Genomic DNA, 24,917 nt, shown 5'->3' with positions numbered 1-24,917 from the left:
GGGTGAAATAAGGGTGCCAGAATCTCAGTCATCAAGTTAAACTGCAGCACAATGTTTTTAAAACTCCGTGTGAAAAACCCATGAAAATATTAAAATTTTAAGTAAAGCGAGGATCCATCCAGCTCTGTACTTGTGCAACTCGTTTCACTTGCCTTACCCTAATTCCAGTCATCAGATGCTGTTTACAAAAATGACATCTTGTTCATCATGGATTTTTGCGTTAGTTCCAATTTTTTTAAATGTTGTATCACGATATTATTTACCTTGATTACTATAGTGGGCTGAACAGGGATCCCCCCCCAATCCCCACAAAGTTCCTATCTACCCAGAACTTCCCAATGTGAGTTTATGTGGCAATAGGGTCTTTGCAGATATAGTTAGTTAAGATGAAGTCCACTGACTTGGGGTTGGTCCTAAACCCAGTGACTGGTATCCTTATAAGGAGAGGAAGACCTGGACACATACAGAGACACAGAGCAAACACAAGGGGAAATGTGCCAGGTGAAGACCAAGGAAAGACTGGAGTTACACTGCCAAATGCCAGGGACTGCCAGGAGCCCCCAGAAGCTGGGACAAAGGAAGGAAGATCCTTCCCTAGAGCCTTTAGATGGAGGCTGGCCCTGTCAATATTTTGACTTAGGATTTCTAGGCTCCAGAACTGGAAAAGAACACATTTTTGCAGTTTTAAGCTACCCAGTTTGTGGTACTGTGTTAGAGAAGCCCACAAACTCGAACAATCACAGAGGCTCTTTCCGTGCCTTTAAAACTCTGCACCCCAGAAGCATGCCTCACTTGCCTCACCCGGCCCTGACCAGGACGCTTCTTCATGAGGGGGTGGGGAGGGAAAGAGCAGCAGGAGTTCACTGAAACCTCAGGCCTCGTATGAAGGTTATACAAAAATCAACTCACTTTCAGAAAAGTAGATTTCCTGAGCAGAGACTGGCTTTAAAATTTTTTTTTATTACAATTAAAATTACACAAAAGCAAATCAATTCATTTCAATCAAAATAACTCATGTTTACATCATATTTAATAAACTGTACAAAAAATACATAAAATGTTTTCACATTTTTCTTCAATCATCATCTTCTTCCTCTTCATCACTGATCACGTACTTCTTATGCTTTTTATTTGCTTTATCATCATCTTCTGCTTTTCTCTTTCCAGAAGGTTCCCCTTCCTACACAAAGAAAATTTTTAAAAATCTAGTAGTCAATAGAGAATATTTACAAGAAGGTTTATCAAAAGTAGCTCTGAACTGAATGATCCTCTGAAAACACAAAACAATTTTTAGAATAAGAACATTCGCCAGATGCATAAAGCCAGTGGTGAAGGTCATGGCCAGTTTTCAAATCTACTAAGTTCTAGAAGCATTCAAAAATGACAACTAACCGGCGTTAATTACAAACTAACTATAAAATAACCCAACTTCAGGGCTGTAAGGAAGAGCTAAGCAATTATCACCAATCTCTTGGAAGGAAGGTCTTGTACATGGAGAAGGGCATGCAGAAAACTGGAAACTAGGTTTGCGCTGGAAAGGATCAAGGCTCTCCCAAAGAAGTCTGCCTGTATAGCCACTTGTCCTGTTGTATATTTTTACAACGATCTGGTGATTAAACTTTTCTCTGCTTCCTCAGCAATTCACCTCTTCATTACCTAAAATTCAGTATTTCAATGACCATCAATTTTGTAAACTAATGATTTGTTTTGGATATACTAAAAACTCACATCATAAAGGTTTTTTTAAAAATATTTGAATTAAAAGCTTATTACACAAGTTTGCATTACTTAAAATCATGTACAATGCTGGGACACCTGGGTGGCTCAGTAGGTTAAGTGTTCGATTCTGGATTTCGGCTCAGGTCAGGATCTCATGGTTTGTGGGATCGAGCCTTGTGTTGGGCTCTGTGCTGACAGTGAAGAGCCTGCTTGGGATTCTCTCTCTCCCTCTCTCTCTGTCCCTCCCTCGAGTGCACACTCTCTCTCTCTCCCTCTTTCTGCCCCTACCCTGCTTGCATGTGCTCTCTCAAAATAAATAAACTTAAAAAAAGTAAATTAAAAAAAAAATTAAAAATCATGTATGATGTTCTAATAGAAACAATTCAGGAAGTTATCTAAAAACAATTTTTACAGATAGAATTGAAATATATCAATAGCTAAATTATCCAGAATATGACACTCCAGAATTGCTTAACTAGCTTCCTCAAAGATGAAACAGAGTGAATATTCTGAGGCTGAGGTTGTGAAAGGCCAGTGAATGGTAAACACGTGGGACTCTGCCACACTGACCCAAGCTACAGAAAACCCCTGCGCCATGTATACACGCAAATGACAAAACTACTCTTGTCACACTGAAACGAGGTTTGCTGACACAGCTATAAGTGCAAGTCCATACAGACACAACAACAGGCTGCCCATGGTTTTGAAGGAGCTGTCTTCCAACAATTTATCTTCAAGACTAATTATAATTACTAAGTGTTTTTAAGGCTAATTTTTTTCACACTAATAAACCAGCTCTCAGAGTTTATTTAACCAAAAACATATCTAAGAATATACATAAATAAGAGTGTCTTACAGACTTCAACTGTATTACTAAGCTGTAATCATCAAGGCAGTATGGTACTGGCACAAGAACAGACACTCAGATCAATGGAACAGAATAGAGAACCCAGAAATGGACCCACAAACATAGGGCCAACTCATCTTTGACAAAGTAGGAAAGACTATTCAACAGAATAAAGACAGTCTCTTCAGCAAGTGGTGCTGGGAAAACTGGACAGCGACATGCAGAAGAATGAACCTGGACCACTTTCTTACACCATACACAAAAATAAACTCAAAATGGATGAAAGTCCTACATGTAAGATAGGAAGCCATCAAAATCCTTGAGAAGAAAGCAGGCAAAAACCTCTTTGACCTTGGCCACAGCAACTTCTTACTCAACACGTCTTCAGATGCAAGAGAAACAAAAGCAAAAATGAACTATTGAGACCTCATCAAAATAAAAAGCTTCTGCACAGCAAAGGAAACACTCAGCAAAACAAAAAGGCAACCGACAGAATGGGAGAAGATATTCGCAAATGACATATCAGATAAAGGGTTAATATCCAAAATCGATAAAGAACTTATCAAACTCAACACCCAAAAAACAAATAATCCAGTGAAGAAATGGGCAAAAGACATGAATAGATACTTCTCCAAGGAGGACATCCAGATGGCCAACTGACACACACACAAAAAAAATGCTCAATATCACTCATCATCCAGGAAATATAAATCAAAACCACAACAAGATACCACCTCACACCTGTCTGAATGGCTAACATTAACGACTCAGGCAACAACAGATGTTGGCGAGGATGCAGAGAAAGAGGATCTCTTTTGCACTGCTGGTGGGAATGCAAGCTGGTGCAGCCACTCTGGAAAACAGTATGGAGGTTCCTCAAAAAATTAAAAATAGAACTACTCTATGACACAGCAACTGCACTACTAGGTATTCATCAAAGGGACACAGGTGTGCTGTTTCAAAGAGAAACATGCACCCCAATGTTTATAGCAACACTATCAACAATAGCCAAAGTATGGAAAGAGCCCAAATGTCCATAGATCGATGAATGGATAAAGAAGATGTGGTGTGTATGTGTGTGTGTGTATATATATATATACACACACACACACACATATACACACATATATATACATACATACATACACAATGGAGTATTACCCGGCAATCAAAAAGAATGAAATCTTGCCATTTGCAACTATGTGGATGGAACTAGAGGGTATTATGCTAAGTGAAATTAGAGAAAGACAAATATCATACGACTTCACTCATATGAGGACTTTAAGATACAAAACAGATAAACATAAAGGAAGGGAAGCAAAAATAATATAAAAACAGGGAGGGGGACAAAAACATAAGAGACTCTTAAATATGGAGAACAGGGGCGCCTGGGTGGCGCAGTCGGTTAAGCGTCCGACTTCAACCAGGTCACGATCTCGCGGTCCGTGAGTTCGAGCCCCGCGTCGGGCTCTGGGCGGATGGCTCAGAGCCTGGAGCCTGTTTCCGGTTCTGTGTCTCCCTCTCTCTATGCCCCTCCCCCATTCGTGCTCTGTCTCTCTCTGTCCCAAAAATAAATAAACGTTGAAAAAAAAAAAAATTAAATATGGAGAACAAACAGAGGGTTATTGGGAGGGGGGATGGGCTAAATGGGTAAGAGGCATTAAGGAATCTACTCCTGGGGCGCCTGGGTGGCGCAGTCGGTTAAGCGTCCGACTTCAGCCAGGTCACGATCTCGCGGTCCGTGAGTTCGAGCCCCGCGTCGGGCTCTGGGCTGATGGCTCAGCGCCTGGAGCCTGTTTCCGATTCTGTATCTCCCTCTCTCTCTGCCCCTCCCCCATTCATGCTCTGTCTCTCTCTGTCCCAAAAATAAATAAACGTTGAAAAAAAAAATTAAAAAAAAAAGGAATCTACTCCTGAAATCATTGTTGCACTATATGCTAACTTGGATGTAAATTAAAAAAATAAATTAAGGGGCGCCTGGGTGGCGCAGTCGGTTAAGCGTCCGACTTCAGCCAGGTCACGATCTCGCGGTCCGTGAGTTCGAGCCCCGCGTCAGGCTCTGGGCTGATGGCTCGGAGCCTGGAGCCTGTTTCCAATTCTGTGTCTCCCTCTCTCTCTGCCCCTCCCCCGTTCATGCTCTGTCTCTCTCTGTCCCAAAAAATAAATAAACGTTGAAAAAAAAAATTTTTTTTAAAAATTAAAAAAAATAAAATAAAATAAAATAAATTAAATAAAAATTAAAAAAAAAAAGAGTCTAAAAGTATGAGACCAACACCAAGAATGTCAAAGGCTTCTGGGAAAATATACTCCTAATCCCAATCACAGGAAATCCTACAAAAGAGAGGCAGCTGGGGCTATGCTGTTCCAAGTCACCTAGGGTCCCATAGACAGAGGGCAAGGGCCTCTAACAGGTAAGGCAGGGATGCCAATGTGGAGAATGAAGGTTCCATGAGAGAAGCAGGGAGAGGAACCAGACCACTGGGTACCATACTCTAATCCTTCTCAGCAGGTCACCTGCTCCATCTGAAGAGAAGGCTAACAACAGGCTGTGATCCTTTCTCTTCCATTGTCTTTGTGTTTCTTTCCACTTGGGTTTGTCCCTTTTCCACAGGTTCTCCTCTTACCCATTTTTCTACCTTTCAAGTTATTTAGGTTTTCTCAAGTTGTAACCACTTCCAAAAATAAGGGAGGGGAAAAAGCTATTTTTCTCTTTTTTTTGTAACTCTGACCCTGTTGGGGAAGGAAACTAATGTTTCCTATTCAAATACTACATGTCACTGTGCTATCCACCTTTGTATGTTATGGTCTTACAACAACCGTGCAAGCAGCAAACATAAATCCCGTTGCAGAGATGAGGGAACAGATGCAGAAACGTGAGATGACTTGTTCAAGGCCGTGGAAGTGGCCAAGATTCTACAGTCCAGTTCATTCCAATCCAGACTCATGCCCTCTCCCCCTTATCCTCTGCTGATAATGGCAGTTCCCTGGGAACTTAGAATCTGCAGATCCCCCTGCATTTCAAAGACACACCCAGGCTCATGGCATCGGGATGGGGTTTGGTGCGCAAACAGGGAGAGGGACCTAGAGCACGTGTGAGCCTTACTCCTCTCCCTGACTGTAATCCACAGCCAGAACTTGAGCTGGGGTAGTGAGGACAAAGTGGCCAGGGGATGGGAGGTCCAGGCAGAGGAAATAATTTGTTGTCACAAAAGGGGAAGGGAGGGATATAGGAAGACACCTAACAGAGAGTATGTGGACGAGGGAGGTAGAGGGCAGTTCCTGTAACAGACAGCCAGGAGGCATTCACAAGAGGCATTTTTAAGTCAGGCACTTACAGGTTTTCCCAGCCTAAAAGAAGGCTATTTCATGGATCACATTTAATAATCTCATTTCTGAGAATACTAGAAATAAACAGAAGTTCCATGGCAATTCTCAATTTTCATTCACAGTTTCTGCTTGCCAGGAAATAAAACAGCATCTGCTTAGATGAGGATTCCCGTTTGCCAACAATGCAACACATTGGAAAAGCATCATTAAGATCCTCTATCTAGAGGTGCCTGGGTAGCTCAGTCAGTTAAGCATCCAACTTCGGCTCAGGTCATGATATCACGGCTCATGAGTTCGAGCCCTGCTTCAGGCTATGTGCTGACCGCTAGGAGTCTGGAGCCTGCTTCGGATTCTGTGTCTCCCTCTCTCTCTGCCCCCCCCCACCTTGTGCTGTCTCTCAAGAATAAACAAACATTAAAAAAGTAATAACATAAAAAAATAAAAGAAAAACCTGGCATTCTCAATTTTCACAAGGTTATATGTAATTGAATTCTTTGAAGAATGAACAGGATTTTGGAGGAAAAAAAATAACCTAGACCCAAGTAGTATGAGAAAGCTGCTTTCACAGAATGATCCCATCACATAATATCTGTCATTATTAAAAAATAAATGGAAAAATTAATTAACTGATTCTAAGAAAATTCATAACATGAAGTCAGAATTCATACTTTCAGGTAATCTAAAAAGACCTAGTTCCAAGAGTATAGGTTAAAGTGATCCCAGGTAGCTGACACTCAATGCACCTGGAAGAGGCAAATCTAAATCATCTTTGTAGGAACCCATCAATCTAGGCCTCAAAATTCCCATCGAGCTGAGCTAAGTAAATCAATCATTTAATCACAGAATACATGAGAGAAGTCAGTCATCAAGAAATAGAGCCAGAAAATAGGCAATAAAATTACACACAAAAGATTTCAGACACTGGAATTATCAGACATAAAAGACTATATACAGCTTTAAAACATTTTAAGACATAAAAAGGAGAAATTGGAAATACAAGTTGGGGAAGGAGTTTTTACAACAGTCAATTTGAGAAAGACACTAAACTTCCACAGATGAAAACTAAAACAACTAAATTAAAACCTGAGTGACAGAGATTGACAACTTGAGATGTAGTGAACTAGAAGGCAGCTCTGAAGAGATGCCCCAGAGTGCAGAGATGAAGACACGGGAAACATGAAAGATGGTTTGAGGGTTGTGGAGGACACAGGAGTAACATGCATTTAATTTAATTTAAATGCATTTAATTTAATTTAAACAATGCATTTAATCAGGGCTTCAGAAAGAAAGGACAGCAAGAAAAGTACAGAAGAATTGATGACTGAGAAATTTTCAGTACTGATGATGAATTCACATTCAGAACAAATCCCAATCAGAAAAATAAAAGGAGGGGCCACTGGGTGGTCCAGTCAATTTAGCATCTGACTCTCGATTTTGGCTCAGGTCACAATCTCACAGTTAGTGAAGCTGAACCAGCAGTTGGGTCCATGCTGTCAACAGAGCCTGCTTGGGATTCTCTCTCTCTGCCTCTGCCCTTCTCTCTCTCTCTCAAAATAAATACACTTTAAAAAAAAAAAAGGAAAAAGAAAAAGTAAAAACCAAATAGATACCTCAGTACAATTCAAAAACACCAATGATAAAGATCTAAAAAGGCTCAGCTAAAAGAAGTCCTGGGGATGGAATGTACAGCATGGTGACTCTACTTAACAATGCAGTATTATATATTTGAGAGTTGCTAAAAGCACAGACCTTAAAAGTTCTCATCACAAGAACAAAAATTTGTTAACTATGTGTGGTAATAAATGTTAACTAAACTTACTGTAGTGAACATTTTGCAATACATACATGTACTGATTGAATCACTGTATTGTACAATACCTAAAACTAATGTTACATGTCACTTATATCTCAAAAAAAGACTTAAAATTTTCAGCACCTGTACTCTTACAATTTGAAAAGGTTACTGTTAAAAGTATGAATTAAGATATTTTAAAATTACTTTGGAATAATTATTACTTCAATAGAAATTTAACTTATTGAACTATTCAATACTATTCAAATAGTACTTCATCTAAAGAAAAAGAAAAGAGGTTTTCCTGCCATAAGAACTGTTTCCATTAATTAAAAAAAATGTATAGCCAACTAATCTTTGACAAAGCAAAAGAGAATACCCAATGGAATAAAGACAGTCTCTTCAGCATGTGGTGCTGAGAAAACTGGACAGCGACATGCAGAAAAATAAACCTAAACCACTTTCTTTTTTTTTTTTTAATTTTTAAAAATATTTATTTATTTTTGACAGAGAGAGAGAGAGACAGAGCATAAGCGGGGGAGGGAGAGAGATGGAGACACAGAATCTGAAGCAGGCTCCAGGTTCCGAGCTGTCAGCACAGAGCCCGATGTGGGGCTTCAACTCACAGGCCGCGAGATCATGACCTGAGCCGAAATTGGATGCTCAACTGACTGAGCCACCCAGGCGCCCCTACCTAAACTACTTTCTTACACCATACACAAAAGTAAACTCAAAATGGGTGAAAGACCTAAATGTAGGACAGGAAGCCATCAAAATCCTTGAGAAGAAAGCAGGCAAAAACCTCTTTGACCTTGGCCACAGCAACTTCTTACTCAACACGTCTTCAGACGCAAGAGAAACAAAAGCAAAAGTGAACTATTGAGACCTCATCAAAATAAAAAGCTTCTGCACAGCAAAGGAAACACTCAGCAAAACAAAAAGGTAACCGACAGAATGGGAGAAGATATTCGCAAATGACATATCAGATAAAGGGTTAATATCCAAAATTGATAAAGAACTTGTCAAACTCAACACCCAAAGCACAAATAATCCAGTGAAGAAATGGGCAAAAGACATGAATAGACACTTCTCCAAAGATGATAGCCAGACGGCCAACCAACACATGAAAAAATGCTCAACATCACTCATCATCAGGGAAATACAAACCAAAACCACAATGAGATACCACCTCACACCTGTCTGAATGGCTAACATTAACAACTCAGGCAACAACAGATGTTGGCGAGGATGCGGAGAAAGAGCATCTCTTTTGCACTGCTGGTGGGAATGCAAGCTGGTGCAGCCACTCTGGAAAACAGTATGGAGGTTCCTCAAAAAATTAAAAATAGAACTACTTTATGACCCAACAACTGCACTACTAGGTATTTATCCAAGGGATACAGATGTGCTGTTTCTAAGGGACACATGCACCCCCATGTTTATAGCAGCACTATCAATAATAGCCAAAGTATGGAAAGAGCCCAAATGCCCATCGATGGATGAATGGATAAAGAAGATGTAGTATATATATACAATGGAGTATTACTTGGCAATCACGAAGAATGAAATCTTGCTATCTGCAGCTACATAGATGGAACTAGAAGGTATTATACTAAGTGAAATTAGAGAAAAACAAATATCATATGACTTCACTCATATGAGGACTTTAAGATACAAAACAGATGAGGGGCGCCTGGGTGGCGCAGTTGGTTAAGCGTCCGACTTCAGCCAGGTCACGATCTCGCGGTCCGTGAGTTCGAGCCCCGCGTCAGGCTCTGGGCTGATGGCTCAGAGCCTGGAGCCTGTTTCTGATTCTGTGTCTCCCTCTCTCTCTGCCCCTCCCCCCGTTCATGCTCTGTCTCTCTCTGTCTCAAAAATAAATAAACGTTAAAAAAAAAAAATTAAAAAAAAAAAAAAAAGATACAAAACAGATGAACATAAGGGAAGGGAAGGAAAAATAATATAAAAACAGGGAAGGGACAAAACATGAGACTCTTAAATATGGAGAACAAACAGAGGGTTACTGGAGGGGTTGTGGAAGGGGGGATGGGCTAAATGGGTAAGAGGAATTAAGGAATCTACTCCTGAAATCATTGTTGCACTATATGCTAACTAACTTGGATATAAATTAAAAAATTAAAATTTTTAAAAATGTATTGAAAATAGACAAAAGAAAGAAGAGATAAATAAACCTTCTGATCTACCCACACTGAATGATATCTAGTTTCTAGTCAAGCCTTGCCATCTCAGGGCCCCGCACACTTTCTCACAGGCCTTTTCATCCACCTAGAATGCCCGCCTGGCTGATGTGCCCCACAAGCTAACACTTTCTTCAACATCAGCGAGGGGTCTTCCTCTCTGAGCCACCTTCCAACACGCACCTGATCACAGACAGGGCTCAGACCCTCTGGGTCACTCCTGGTCCTGTCACTACATTTATTTCTCAGTGAAGTGTACAGCCACATCCGTGTTTCTGGGCTGTGAGTTCTTCTTCATTCCAGTAGTGGACTCAAGCATACAGGGTAACGCCCTACAATTGAACAAATTTGGTTTTACCTCATCACTGGTCAGTTTTTTTGCTTTGAGTAATCTTTGAGCCTTGTCTTCTTCTGATCCCTCATCACTGTCTGACGAATAGATTCTGGCTCGTTCCTCTGAAAGCAAAGGAATGATTTGTGAGTGATTTTCAGACAGTGATTTGTTCATTTCTGAGTTCTTCTGATGAATATCTTTCATTCCTTCTGTATATTTTTGCAAGAAACAAATCATTAAAATTTTTTGGATTTAAAAATAAATGTAAGATTTAATATGTTTAAATGGAGCACTTATCCTCTCATAATACAAGAATGGTTCATCTGACCACTATTAAGTATTAAAAAAGCTGTGTGCAAGGTCACTAAAGACACAAACACTATTATTCTTCCAGAATAACCTATGGACGCCTAAGTCATTCTTTCCTGGGAGATAACTAAATTCCAAAATAAGCTTTGAAAATCAAATCAAGGGATGGAGTCCTGGTCCTGAGAAGACCATTTGTTGCCAGATGGCCATTTCAAAGGGAGATGGAGAGGAGTAACAGTCTGCGCTAATGCCCCAGCCCAGGTGAACCTCAGGATGGAATCAAGAGCAGCTGACTTTAGACCAACCCCCTTGTCTGAGAACCCAGAGCCTACCCTGGAACTGAACTGAATGCTACTGAACTTGTCAGGTAGGTTTTCAATCTCTGGTGAACCGAAAGCATCCTCAATTTTTTTGTTTTTATTTAGTATTCATGTGGTTTATTTCTGTAACTAATCTTTTTTTGTGGGAAATTAGCACTAACAAAAAAAATCGCCTCTGTACTGTAGTCCCAAAATAATTAATAGGTAGGAAAGAAGGATGAAATAGCTCACCAGAACAAATGCAGTCACTGCAAGGAAAGGAAAAAGGTGTTTTATAGGATGACAGAGGGGAAATTTTAGTGCTTTTAAAATCTGTCACTCAATAAGGACAAAACTAGGATGTATGGTCACCCACGGTGTATCTTACATTGTACAGTGGTTCCCAAAGCTCTCTCGGGCTAACCTAGGGGGGATTAGAGTCTCATTTTACAGAAAGGGAACACGATATTCAGAGATATGAAGTCATTTGCCTAAAGCTGACGACTAGTAAGAATAACAACAATGGTTTTAGGTTTCATTTCTTTAGTACTTGAATGTGCCAGGTGCTGGGCAAAGTACTGTGTATGTATTACATCATTCAATTCTCAAAACCTCCTATTGTAAATACTATTATTAATAGGTTGGCTTTTTCCTAATGAGGTTAATAGAAGGTAGGTATTATAACTTTTGAGAAGTCATCAATCCAACAGAAGAGTGGCAGAAGTGAGACTAGAGCCGGTTCAGATCGGGAACCCAGGCCAAGTCTTCTACCTCGGGTTCAGTCTGCTTTCCAGCAGCTTGCCTTGCCGTGGGCTGTGGGGAAATTTCTGGATGCAGTACTGGGACTGAGACAGATGCCTCAGAAGTCAGATGAGCCTGGTTCAAGAACCGTCCACTTACTAACTATGCATCTTTGGGCAAGTTACTCGACCTCTCAAAGTTTCTGTTCCTTCAGTAAGAACAAGGCAGCAGTTCCCACCCCTTCAGGTTCACCTGGAAGAATTCTGCAATGTCTAGTTCAGTAACTCTTGAAATGTATCACTCATTCCACGGATTCCTTAAAGATGAAATGTCCAGTGACTGGGCATTCAGAGTACGCCAAATGCAAAGATAAGTTCCTGAACCCTGAAATTATGAAATTTAACTTCTGCACACTCACCTCGAATGCCCCCTTTATATCGGTTTTTAATGGCAGCCAAGCTGATGGACTCCTCGCCTTCCTCCTCCTCGTCATATCGATCAGGTTCTAGGTAACTAGCACTCAGTCCCCGCTGGTGCTGCTTCTCTCTCATTCGGCGCTGCTGAGACTCCCTACGAATAGAAGCCCTCAAACGTTCTTCTTCTTTCTGTAAAGAAGCAAATAAAATAGTGAACTTTGAAAAATGAACTAGTTTACTGCCCACCTGAAACTACTTTTACTCTAAAGAATATGTGAATGCCCAGCCCAGGATAACACCTAGTTGTCTCCATTCTACACCTGTTACCACACAGCGATCACTCTCTTTAGTTCTAAGCCGTGAAGGTAACACAGGGTGAAGAGGCTGAGGGCTCTCTCGCACCAGCGGCCGATCAGAACTGGCACAGGCACGGCCCTGGGAGCTGCGGCGTCCCCTTGTGCTGCCCATCAGTCAGAGTCTGGAGAGCAGCAACCAGCCTGAAGAACCTCATCCTTGACCAGTGGATGCCTGAGGGCGGCCGTTTCTGTTAATCCCTGAGACAGACAACCCAACTTGCTCAGGCTCCATCAAACTACAATTGTGCTCAGATATTCCTGTCAGGGCCCCTCACCCCAGAGAGCTCCCCATCGCTCCTGATGACAGGATGGGGAGGTGCTGGCAGGGGAGGGTCCCTGAGCCCCAAAGTAGAACTTTCACACCCTTCGCACCCTTCTCTGCCTGGCGATCCACACACTGGTGTTCACAAGACAGAGACACAATATGAGAGATTATGGCATTTCTTTGAATTTCTAATTTAATTGCTCTATATTACTGCATACAACTATACGTTAGTAAACATTCTATGCAGCAAATTTTTCATTAAGGTTGTACTATTGTATTCAGTGTAACAGGGATTAAGAACCAACCAGTTCATTCCTTGTGCATTTTCATGGAAACTGGGGAAGTGGAAGACGGTTAGGGGGGATCTTGTAAGGTAATCCAGAGGGCTCTTCCAATCATGCTGAGACTAGAGTCTGAAGGTTCCTCCAGCTGCGCTGGCTTGAGCAGAAAAGGTGGGGTAGTGGAGCAAGAAGTCAGGCCCCAAAGCCAGTGTACCTACACCCCATTAGGTTAGGCACTGCTATGAATCTGGTTTAGTTAACCTGCCTCCTTGAACAAAATATAAGGGGCCCAGGGCCAGATCATCAGCAGAGTCTGACAGGAGTCTGATAATGAGATCGGTAAGAAAGGCCCTGAGGCAACCAGAGTGTCTTAGCCTCACTGTGCCCTGGTGCACCAAGGAACAAAACCACACGAAGCAGGAAGGGCAATGGGAGAGATCTAGCAGATATCAGAGAAGATAGAGAAGAGAAAGCATGAAACTATATTGCTGCATTCGGCTTCTTAAAGCAAGCACTGCACAAAAGGCCACAGGGGTTGATACAAGCATTATACTCCCATCATTTACAAACAATGCCCCAGAATTGACTTTGTAGCTAACTGGATTTGAAAACCTAGTAAGTAGAACATTATAAACGGACCTTAAAAACCACCAGCTACTCTGCTTGATTCTCCTTGAGGCATATTCCCACTTAAACTTCTGGTCTATTATTATTCTATTTTAGACTACATCTCTGGCATTTCCACTAACTTTTGACATCGATTCACTAAATCATCTTTGAAATTATATGCAAAAGTTCAGATCCTTTCAGTGATCAGTTTGTTACTAAACCCTGAGGACCTGGTCAGAGAAAACCCAAACCCTTGTGTCTGTTTTATGACCATCACCACATCACTCTTGTTTGCCAAATGCTTAGGAAATTGATCCAGCTTCCTGTTCATGTCAGCTGGAAAGAAAAAAAGGTACTCAAAGAAGAGATGAGAAACAAAGTTTTGGGAAATACTATTCTTAATATATAGCTATACCTCATTTTATTGCACTTTGAAGGTTTACGGCAACCCTGTGCTGAGCAAGTCTATAGGCATAATTTTTCTTACGGCATTTATTTGCTCACCTTGTGTTTCTGTGTCACATTTTGGTAATTCTTGCAACATTTCAAACTTTTTCATTATTATATTTGTTATGGTGATCTCTGATGAGTGGTTATGACTTGCTAAAAAGTTTAGATGATGGTTTGCATATTTTAGCAAAAAATATGTTTAAGTTAAGGTATCTACATATTTTTGTAGGTATAATGCTATTGCACATTTAATAGACTACAGTATGATATAAAAAGATTTTAAAAAGGCGGGGGGGGGGCGACTGGGTGACTCAGTTAAGCATCTGACTTCAGCTCAGGTCATGATCTCACAGTTCGTGAGTTCAAGCCCCGCATCAGGCTCTGTGCTGTCGGCTCAGAGCCTGGAGCCTGCTTTGGATTCTGTGTCTCCCTCTATCTCTGCCCCTCCCCTGTTCATGCTCTGTCTCTCTCTCTCTCTCAAAAATAAATAAACATTAAAAAATTGTTTTTAAATAGACAGTATGATGTAAACATAATTTTTACATGCACTGGGAAACAAAAAAAGCGATTTGATTTGCTTTATTGCAGAGGTCTGGAACCAAACCCGCAGTCTCTCTGAGGTATGCCTGTACCCAAAATCCCAGGATAGAGCTTAGCAAAAAAGTACCTTAATCATTTCAGTGCGCTGGCACTCAGGATCACGACCAGCCATTGGTAAGATTCTAATCTTCTGTGTCTTTGAACATCTATCCGCAAGTGACAGGGTCATCTTCCTATGTGTGGCGCTGTCTGTAGAGTGAGGTCTGCAAGAAATTAACAAAAATGCCTGTTTACCAAATACATCTGTGAGCCAGTCACATCAACATCACAAAAACAACAGACCAGAAAGCATTCTTATCTTCTAGGGAAAAATAGGCAGGGACACTAAACTGCACACTCCAGGTGAGAGGATTCCAAAATTTCTCCATTCTGTGGCTCACTGAAACATTCTTATCTCAAAAGAAAGTAAGAAACAAAAGCTGGAGTAAAAAAGGCTTGACAAGGCATTATCACCCTCCAGAATCCGTAAATACATAAACTCAAGGAGATTTGCTGAGCACAGTGCTTTGCGTTTTACAAGTTATATGATTTCACTGTCACAGCTACTCTATGAAAATAATGATTTTATGTATTAGGAAATTGAGGCAGAGAAGTTGAGAAAATTGCACAAGGTTGCATATGTGGAAATGGAACTGAAATATAGGTCTGATTCTGAAGCCTAGACTTTTGACCATTGCAGTTTTCAAAAAGCTAAGTCGCAATCAAGATTATTGTGTCCTCTCTAAAGATAAACATTACCCAAGGAGGATGATCTGCTTAGAATCAAGAAAAGAAAAATGCGAACATTTCACCGTAGTGCCTACACAGTCTAAAGAAGGGGAATGTTCTCACCAGCTGACCTGAGTACTCTGGGCTGCATGGGGGACACACCCCAGAGTGGTCTGGACACAGCAGCCTAAAGAACAGGAGGACCCCAGCCTTGACGCCCAACTCGTTGCCTTTCCTCTGACCACATGTACACTACCAACCTCCAGTTATCAGTTAGTCTTCCAGATCAATTTTATTGGGGGAAAAAAAAAAAAAAGACACTGACCAGCAAGTATTCTAGACCCCCTGGAAGCTATAGTAACCACTGGAATAAATTAACATTCTGATTTACGTAACAGTCTCCTGTAAGTTCGATTAGCATGACTTGGTTCCCTGTGAAAGAGCAACTTTTAGTGTACCTGACAAAATAGCGTTTGAATCTTCAGAGTTGAGACCCAGACCTTGGTCTTTGGTGAACTATACAGAAGGTTATATTCAATCAGGAGTCAAGTAATTTGGACAATATCTATATTCACTGCTTTTACCGTAATAAATATTGTAGTTGATAATAGTTACCTGAATGTGAGTTTGGTTTTAAAAACAGCTTGTCCCTGTAGACCAGTACCTTGTCTTATAAAAAGATGGTTGTGATCTCCCTGCAGTGGAGCTTTGTAAACATCAAACACTTCGTTGCCTAAATGCAGAGACATGCTGAAAAGAAGAAACACTTCATATATTTAAGTCATAAAGCTTTCATTCTACGATTTTATTTTACTTAAAATGTGATACAACTGCTACTTTCAGAAGGAAAGAGTAAAGAAGCCAGGATGATGTGAAAAACAACCTACAAAGAAGCAAAACATGTTGTTTTCATGTTTACCAACGAAGTACGTTCCGAAGGAAAACATACTATGACTTTTACTCAGCCTCTACTACTTTCCCAGTGGAAGGTAGCTTTTCTGACACATCATCTTATTCTGAGCAGCATGCAATGGGGAGGGGAGTTGGTCTAACATTTCCAAACAACCATACTATAGCCAGCAAGGATGATCACATCTTTGGCCTACTTTTAATGTGTTTCACCAGCCCCCTCGACCTTCAACTACCTATTTATTTCTCTCAGGATTTCTGTGCAATGCCAAGGCTTAGTAATGGAAATTCTTTAATACGAGGTATCCAAAAAATAAAGTTTTATTCTAAAGTTTGATCCCTCCTAGTCGCATTCTAGGTGTTTCGGACTCACCTTCCATCTGACCACTTGACTATCCGAGCATTGCTTTCTTTAATTTCATTTCCTTCCTCATCCCGGCGTGTCCTCCATCTTATAGTATTTTCCACCTGTTTTAAAACACAAGTGCCTTAGAGTACTGTACTTTCTGCTTCCTTTCTCCTCAAGAGACATAGAATTGTAGAATAAGCATACACACATAGTGACAGAAAAACAGACAACATTGAAACCCTTTTGTTTTAATCACCTAGAGATGCTGGATACGTTATCAACAGGAAAAACAATTAGCTTCAGTGAATTTCTCAACTCCTAGAGCTGGAATCACAAAGGGGACTGAATGCCAGAGCATTTGAGCTAATGCTAAGTCTGTCATAACCCTGGATGTGTTAAGATACAATAAGAGCTATCAGGACAAGAGATAAAGACTTGAGGCCACAGAAGGTAGCAATTTAGACCTGAAGCTCCCTCTATAAAGCAGGTTCTTTCACACAGCTAAAAAACCAAATAAATATGGGACCAAAAACCTAGGGAAATAGAGAAGCTCCCTAAATATGGGTAAAGAAAAAGCAGCACCCTGGAAAGATTAAAACCCTAGTTTTTGAGCAGGTTTAGAGTCTAACGTTATCTTTTTTTTTTTTTCCAACGTTTATTTATTTTTGGGACAGAGAGAGACAGAGCATGAACGGGGGAGGGGCAGAGAGAGAGGGAGACACAGAATCGGAAACAGGCTCCAGGCTCTGAGCCATCAGCCCAGAGCCCGACGTGGGGCTCGAACTCAGGGACTGCGAGATCGTGACCTGGCTGAAGTCGGACGCTTAAGCGACTGCGCCACCCAGGCGCCCCTAACGTTATCTTAATTGCATGTAGGGGAAATGGCAGGCAGATGTGGAAAATATTCAAGAGCTTCCTAAAATGAAAACCACTGCTATTGAAATTAAACTCAATGGGACTACCAGGAAATCATAGCACATTAAATGCATGTAGTTTATCACTGCTGCATCCTGGAAAGCCACTGAAATGAGAGTGAAAAAATTTAAAAACACATACTCACAAAGATAAAGAGAATATGAATCAAGATGGCAACAAAAAGAAGTCAGTATTTTGAAAACTGATCTAAGCCCATGCTTCCCTATGCCTATTCCCTCACCATCAACCTGAAAAGCAGCTGCTCCCATTCCCACTTAGACTTTCTGGATGTCCACTGTTAGCTGTGACTGTCTTTGCAACACGGTCCTAATGGTTCTCTTCCAGTTTTTCCACTTTCCTTTTTATTCTTCTCTATATAAACAACTATGGGGGTGCCTGGCCGGCTCAATCGGAAGAGCAAGCGACCCTTGATCTTGGGACCATGAGTTCGAGCCCCAGGTTGGTGTAGAGATTACTAAAAAAAATAAACCTGGGGCGCCTGGGTGGCTCAATCAGTTGGGCGTCTGACTTCGGCTCAGGTTATGATCTTGCAGCTTGTGAGTTCGAGCCCTGCATCGGGCTCTATGGGATAGCCCAGAGCCCGGATCCTGCTTTGAATTGTGTTTCCCTCTCTCTCTGCCCCTCCCCGACTCATGCTCTCTCTCTCCTTCAAAAATAAATAAACATTAAAAAATAAATAAATAAACTTAAAACAACTACGAAGCGGGCTGATGAAAGAACTCAATATTCATGAATGAAATACAATGACATATCTGAGATTGTTTAAAAGTCTGGGTAAGGTGGGGTAAGGAATACAGATGAAACAAAATTGTCCAACCACTGAGTGATGGTTACATCAGAGTTCATTATACAGTTCTCATTATATTTGTAATGTGTTTAAAAATTTCCTTAATAAAGACATAAAAACAAAACAATCTATCCCTATTCCTACCCTCCCTCTCAAACAAAAAAACATACACACATATATGGGCCATTATTAACTGAGAAGCCATTGTGAAAAATGTTTTCTATTATAGAAGGTGATTCAAATTAGAATGAAGCTATGATAGAATACACTGCTAGGTCCTACCCTATCAGGATGAAAAACACAGTAAAATACCTTTAAAGATGGATGACCTCATAGAAATATATAAACCATACCTGGTTCCTTACTCTTTATTTTAAGGTTATTTTTTTTTAGTAATCTCTATACCCAACACGGGGCTCAAAGCCACAACCCCAAAATCAAGAGTCGCACACTCTTCCGAGTAAGCCAGTCAGACACCCCACCCCAATTCCTGTTCTTTGAAGAATTACACCACCAACCAACTCTTTAAAAATGTTCAGGCTAGTCTCCAGAACATCACTCAAGAAACAAAGGGTCCAACTTTCTTATGCCATGCACAAAAATAAATTCAAAATGAATGAAACACCTAAATGTGAGACAGGAAACCATAGAAATCCTAGAGGAGAACAAAGGCAACAACCTCTTTGATCTCAGCTGTAGCAACTTCTTATTAATAGACAGTCACTGGAGGCAAGGGAAACAAAAGCAAAAATGAACTATTGGAACTTTATCAAGATAAAAAGCTTCTGCACAGCAAAGGAGGCAGTCAACAAAACTAAAAAAGCACCCATGGAATGGGAGAAGATATTTGCAAATGATGTATCAAATAAAGGGTTAGTATCCAAAATCTATAAAGAACTTATCAAACACCCAAGAAACAAATAACCCAGTGAAGAAATGGTCAGAAGACATGAATAGACATTTTTCCAAAAACGACATCCAGATGGCTAACAGACACACGAAAAGATGTTCAACATCACTCATCATGAGGGAAATACAAATCAAAACCACAATGAGATACCACCTCACACCTGTAAGAATGGCTAAAATTAACAACACGAGAAACAACAGGTGTTGGCGAGGATGTGGAGAACAGGGAACCCTTTTGCACTGTTGGTAGGAATTCAAACTGGTATTGCCACTCTGGAGAACAGTATGGAGGCTCCTCAAAAAATTAAAAATAGGGGCATCTGGGTGGCTCAGTTGGTTAAGCATCTGACTTTGGCTCAGGTCATGATCTCACAGTTCCTGAGTTCAAGCCCCTTCCTGGGCTTTCTGCTGTCAGCATGGAGCCCACTTTGGATCCTCTGTCTCCCTCTCTCTGCCCATCCCCCACTCACAATGCTCTATCTCTCAAAAATAAACAGAAAAAAATTTTTTTTAAAAGTTAACAATAGAAGTACGCTATGACCCAGCAATTTGCACTATTAGGTATTTACCCAAAAGATACAAAATTACAGAGTCAAAGGGATACATGCATCCTGACCTTTTTAGCAGCATTATCTGATCTTTATAGCAGCATTATCAACAATAGCCAAACTATGGAAAGAGTCCAAATGTCCATCAACTGATGAATAAAGATGTGGTGTGTGTGTGTGTGTATGTGTGTGTGTGTGTATATATATATATATATATATATATCTACAATAGAATATACTCAGCCATCAAAAAGAATGAAATACTGCCACTTGCAATGATGTGGATGAAGTTAGAGCGTATTATGCTAAGTGAAGTCAGTCAGACAAAGACAAATACCATATTTCTCTGACATGTGAAATTTAATAAACAAAAAAGAGGAAAGAGAGAGAGGGAAAAAACCACAAAAGATTCTTTTTTTTTTCTGGGTTTCATGACCTCTTTATTTCAACAGCAGTCAAAATAGGTAAGAGACTTTTAACATTTTATTCTTATTTTTGGGACAGAGGGAGACAGAGCATGAACGGGGGAGGGGCAGAGAGAGAGAGGGAGACACAGAATCGGAAACAGGCTCCAGGCTCCGAGCCATCAGCCCAGAGCCTGACACGGGGCTCGAACTCACGGACCGCGAGATCGTGACCTGGCTGAAGTCGGACGCTTAACCGACTGCGCCACCCAGGCGCCCCGGTAAGAGACTTTTAAAAAAAGAACAAAATAATCACCAAAACTAAAAGGTAACCGACAGAATGGGAGAAGATTATTTGCAAATCACATATCAGATAAAGGTTTAGTATTCAAAATCTATAAAGAACTTGTCAAACTCAACACCCAAAAAACAAATTAATCCAGGGAAGAAATGGGCAAAAGACATGAACAGACACTTCTCCAAAGGTGACAGCCAGACGGCCGACACATGAAAAAATGCTCAACATCACTCATCATCAGGGAAATACAAATCAAAACCTCAATGAGGTACCACCTCATACCTGTCAAAATGGGAAAAATTAACAACTCAGGAAACAACAAAGGTTGGCAAGGATGCAGAGAAAGGGGAACACTTTTGCACTGTTGGTGGGAATGCAAACTGGTGCAGCCACTCTGGAAAACAGTATGAGGATCCTCAAAAAATTTAAAATAGAACTACTTTACGATCCAGCAATTGCACTACTAAGGATTTATCCAAAGGATAAAAAAAAATGCTGATTTGAAGGGGCACATACACCCCAATGTTTACAGCAGCACAATGAACAACCAAATTATAGAAAGAGCCCAAATGGCCATAGACTGATGAATGGATACAGGAGATGTGGTGTACACACGCGCGCGCGCGCACACACACACACACACACACACACACACAATGGAATATTACTTGGCAATCAAGAAGAATGAAATCTTCCCATTTGCAACATGGATGAAACTAGAGTGTATTATGCTAAGTGGAATAAGAGAGAGATAAATATCATATGATTTCTTTTAATATTTAGATATGAGTCTTACCATTTTTAATTTTTTTTTTTTTTTTTTTTGAGAGAGAGAGGGAGAGAGACAGAGCACGAGAGAGGGAGGGGCAGAGACAGAGGGAGACACAGAATCTGAAGCAGGCTCCAGACTCTGAGCTGTCAGCACAGAGCCCAATGTGGGGTTTGAACTCACAAACCGCAAGATCATGACCTGAACTGGAGTCCGCCGCTTAACTGACTAAGCCACCCAGGTGCCCCAAATATGATATGATTTCACTCATATGTGGAATTTAAAAACAAAATAGATGAACACAGGGGAAGGGAAGGAAAAATAAGATAAAAAGAGGGAGGGAGGTGAACTATAAGAGACTCTTAAATAGGACTAAGGGTTGCTGGAGGAGTACTGGGTGGGGGGACAGGCTAAATGGGTGATGGGCATTAACGAGGGCACTTGGCACTTGTTGATATGAGTACTGGGTATTATATGTAATGATCAATCACTATATTCTATTCCTGAAATTATTATACTATATGCTAAATTGGATTTAAAGAGAATTTAAATAAATAAATAAGACAGCGAACAAACTGAGGGTTGATGGTGGGAGGGGGGTGACGGATGAGCTAGATGGGTGATGGAGGGCACTTGTGATGAGCACTGGGTGTTATTTGTAAATGATGAATCACTGAATTCTACTCCTAAAACCAATATTGCACTATATGTTAGCTAACTGAAATTTGAATAAATATTTGAAAAAATAATGTAGCAAAAAAGAAAGCATCCAGGGTTATTTTCCATCACGCACCATTAAAAAATAGTTACACACCAACCTTTTGTACTCTAAGCCTCAAAGTTTTAGAGTAAAATACTCATTTATAATCTTTGATGCCTATACTGGAGTCTGACACTCTATGGCCTGAAAATAGATATATTGATATTTGCTGTACCCTAATAGAAGGGGAAATGCAAAAAATCAATAAGGAGTTAATAACAAACTACCACATTAATTTATATAAATGATGAGAAATAATGAAAAGTGGTAAAATAATGTTAGAGGCACTAAAACAAGCATGAAAAATTCATAGTCCTAACCTTGTATCAATAGATACACAATCTCAAAGGAAAAATATTAACAGATGAGCTAATGGGGGAAGGGAAGAGGCAAGAAAAAGGACAGCAAAGTAAGTAAATAAATAACAGTCTAAAAACTATACCTATTAATTGTGCGACCCGGAGCAAGTTATTGGTGTCTATTTCCATTTTCTCATTTGATTCATATTTCCATTAAGAGGAAGGAAAAAAAAAAAAAAAAAGGACTGGTGAAATCTCACTGAAAAGCTCTGGAAGTCCATGCATTTTGGATAGAAATAACTTGTATAAGGTTCTTTAGATGCTTGTAGATTTATCACACTTGAAGAGATGGAATTATTGTAAAAATTCAGCCCCTGAATTCTAAGAATGCCGGACTGCCACTTACCATTCAAACAGCATATGCAATATCCACTGAAAAATGAGGTATTTACCTGGGCAATCTTTTGGATTTATGAATTAAAAAAGGATAGCTCCAGTGACAGTACTGTAAGTTCAACTGCTTCTAATTCTTTGATACAACTCAACTTTAAAGGATCTGCTTAAACTACACCCTCCTTGATTAAAGATTAGAGGCCCTCCGTGGAGAGACAAAGTATATCAAAGAGAAACATTAATAGGAATGTAGCATAATAAAAATCTCTCCTAATAGTCAACAAGAGTAACCAGAAGGTATTAGTAATAAATTCTTTTTGTATATGATTTATTTATCCATAGATCAAAGAGCCTGAAGGACATCCTCCTGCAGGACGTTGCTAGAACTTAACCCACAGTACATATGGAGGTAGTCATTCTAACCACCAAACCACAATGCTACTTACTTTGAAGGAAGAAGCTAATTAATTTAAGCATCAAAAACATACAAGAGTGAAAACAATGATGGAAAAGTGCCACCTTTACAGAGAAAAAGCTATATATTTCCTTCCTAAAAATATTCTGAAAAGACAATTTATTTATGAAAAGAAAAACATAAATTATTCTGAAAAGCTCAAGTCTCAAGTGAATATCCCCAGGTTTTACTTTAGAAAAGGAAAAACTAAATGAGTAAAACATGGAAAAGTACCTTTAATTTTAACCTGGTTCGACCTTCTTCGTCTAGCATTTCCTCATCTTCAAATTCATCTTCGTAATACTGAGGATCAAAAGGTCTACAAATTGTTTTTAAAATAAAGTTATTAATTATATTTTATAAGGAACATTACAGCTATCTAATAACATCTCTATTAACATCCTCCATTATACTAAAAATCATAATATAATGAAAAATCATAATGGTCAAATAAATATCTTCATGTTCAATTTCAAGGAAGTATTCAAATTACTGCCCCTTTTTGAAATTTGGTGCTAATACATACTGCTTAAAAAGCAAGGCTAAATATTCAAAATATTCTTTACTTTTATATGTCTTCCAAAGAACAGGGCATACCTGCTCTAGCTTTCTACATCATTTTACTAGGGAAAAAAAAATGAACCAAGCTTATATGTTACTTAGTGAATAATATCCATCAACACTGTTTAACTGTCCCAAACCATTAGTTTTTCTACATCCACAATGGCAGCTAAAGTGGACACGTTTAGTATCTCTAGCACATTCCACCACTCCCAATTTCAGCTTTTTCAGGGCTGCACTAGCTGAAAAACACCCAAAGGCTTGCAATTTCTATTAACTCATAAGAACGTATCAACTGCTAAAAACAATTACAAACATTAAAAGTCTCCTTTAACATCAGTCCATACTTTTTCTATCACAAGATATGCTTATTTTTTCAGAGACACATGATCGATATTCCATTTTGTGATTAGCCAACTAATGTAAAATCAGAAAAATATCAACATTCCACATATTTCTATCCAACATCTAGAAACGCCTTTTTTCTTTCTTTCTTTTTTTTTTTTTAAGAAACGCTTTTAACTGATCCCCTTACCTGGGCTCTACACTGAGAAAGTTGGGCAGTTTAACAAAATACAAGTCATTTCCTAAATCAGTGTTTACTTTGGGTATTTCTACTTCTATTCTGGTCTCAGGAATTGGCTCCTCCTCCTGTTGATCCTGAGGCAATCCATTTTCATCCTAGTAAAAGAAACAGAATTTTAGAGCTTGATAGAACCTTAGAAATAGTCTAGTCTAGCTCAACTTCCACACTTTAATGACTTAGGTAGACAAGAAGGGTATTGGGACTCTGGAGCTAAAACAGCCCTCAGTCCCCATCCCTACCCATCCAGCCCCCACCAAAAACTGCAAGGGAAACAAGATCAGTTCGGAAACATCAATGTAAGAAAAGATGTCTTAAAAAAAAAAAAAAAAAATCTCTTTTGTGATAAATCTGTCTTCCACATATTCACCAACAGGAATCACTCTTTCAATTAAAATGAGAGAAGATTATCAACAGTACACACTTCTTGGCATGAACAAGAAAGACATTTAAATCAGTTTTTCCAGTCACAGATCGCTGCAGTCTCCTCTCTTACAGCATGGCACCAACCTCATGCCAGGCACTTACTTTTTGTTTATATCCAGTTTCCCCCATGGTAACACTTTGTAAAAACTATATGGCAACCAGGAGATTGACCTTGATATAATCAATACAGAATATTTCCATCATTACAAAGATTCATATCACCTTTTTATAGCTACATCCACTTTTGTCCTTACCCTCATCCCTTCTAAATCTCAGGCAAC

General features: G+C 39.8%; 1 protein-coding gene across 5 annotated transcripts in view; it reads right to left on the bottom strand.

The window, feature by feature from the left end:
* Positions 1–940: 940 nt before the first annotated feature.
* The window catches only part of LEO1 (LEO1 homolog, Paf1/RNA polymerase II complex component), an 81,111-nt gene continuing 57,134 nt past the window's right edge, over positions 941–24,917 (bottom strand). For all 5 annotated transcript variants that reach the window (XM_030318172.1, XM_030318171.1, XM_030318173.1 and 2 more), the window contains 8 exons: positions 24,163–24,308; positions 23,301–23,385; positions 16,534–16,628; positions 15,867–16,001; positions 14,611–14,746; positions 11,985–12,171; positions 10,242–10,339; positions 941–1,180 (listed from right to left, as the gene is read on the bottom strand). In XM_030318172.1, the coding sequence (XP_030174032.1) occupies positions 1,076–1,180; positions 10,242–10,339; positions 11,985–12,171; positions 14,611–14,746; positions 15,867–16,001; positions 16,534–16,628; positions 23,301–23,385; positions 24,163–24,308 (987 nt within the window). In that variant the 3' untranslated portion in view covers positions 941–1,075. The remainder of the gene's footprint in view (positions 1,181–10,241; positions 10,340–11,984; positions 12,172–14,610; positions 14,747–15,866; positions 16,002–16,533; positions 16,629–23,300; positions 23,386–24,162; positions 24,309–24,917) is intronic.

This window comes from Lynx canadensis, chromosome B3 (assembly GCF_007474595.2).
Source record: "Lynx canadensis isolate LIC74 chromosome B3, mLynCan4.pri.v2, whole genome shotgun sequence".
In the NCBI taxonomy this organism is placed as follows: Eukaryota; Metazoa; Chordata; class Mammalia; order Carnivora; family Felidae; genus Lynx; species Lynx canadensis.
Note: the sequence above shows the minus strand (reverse complement) of the source record. Positions and strands in the feature narration are given on the sequence as shown.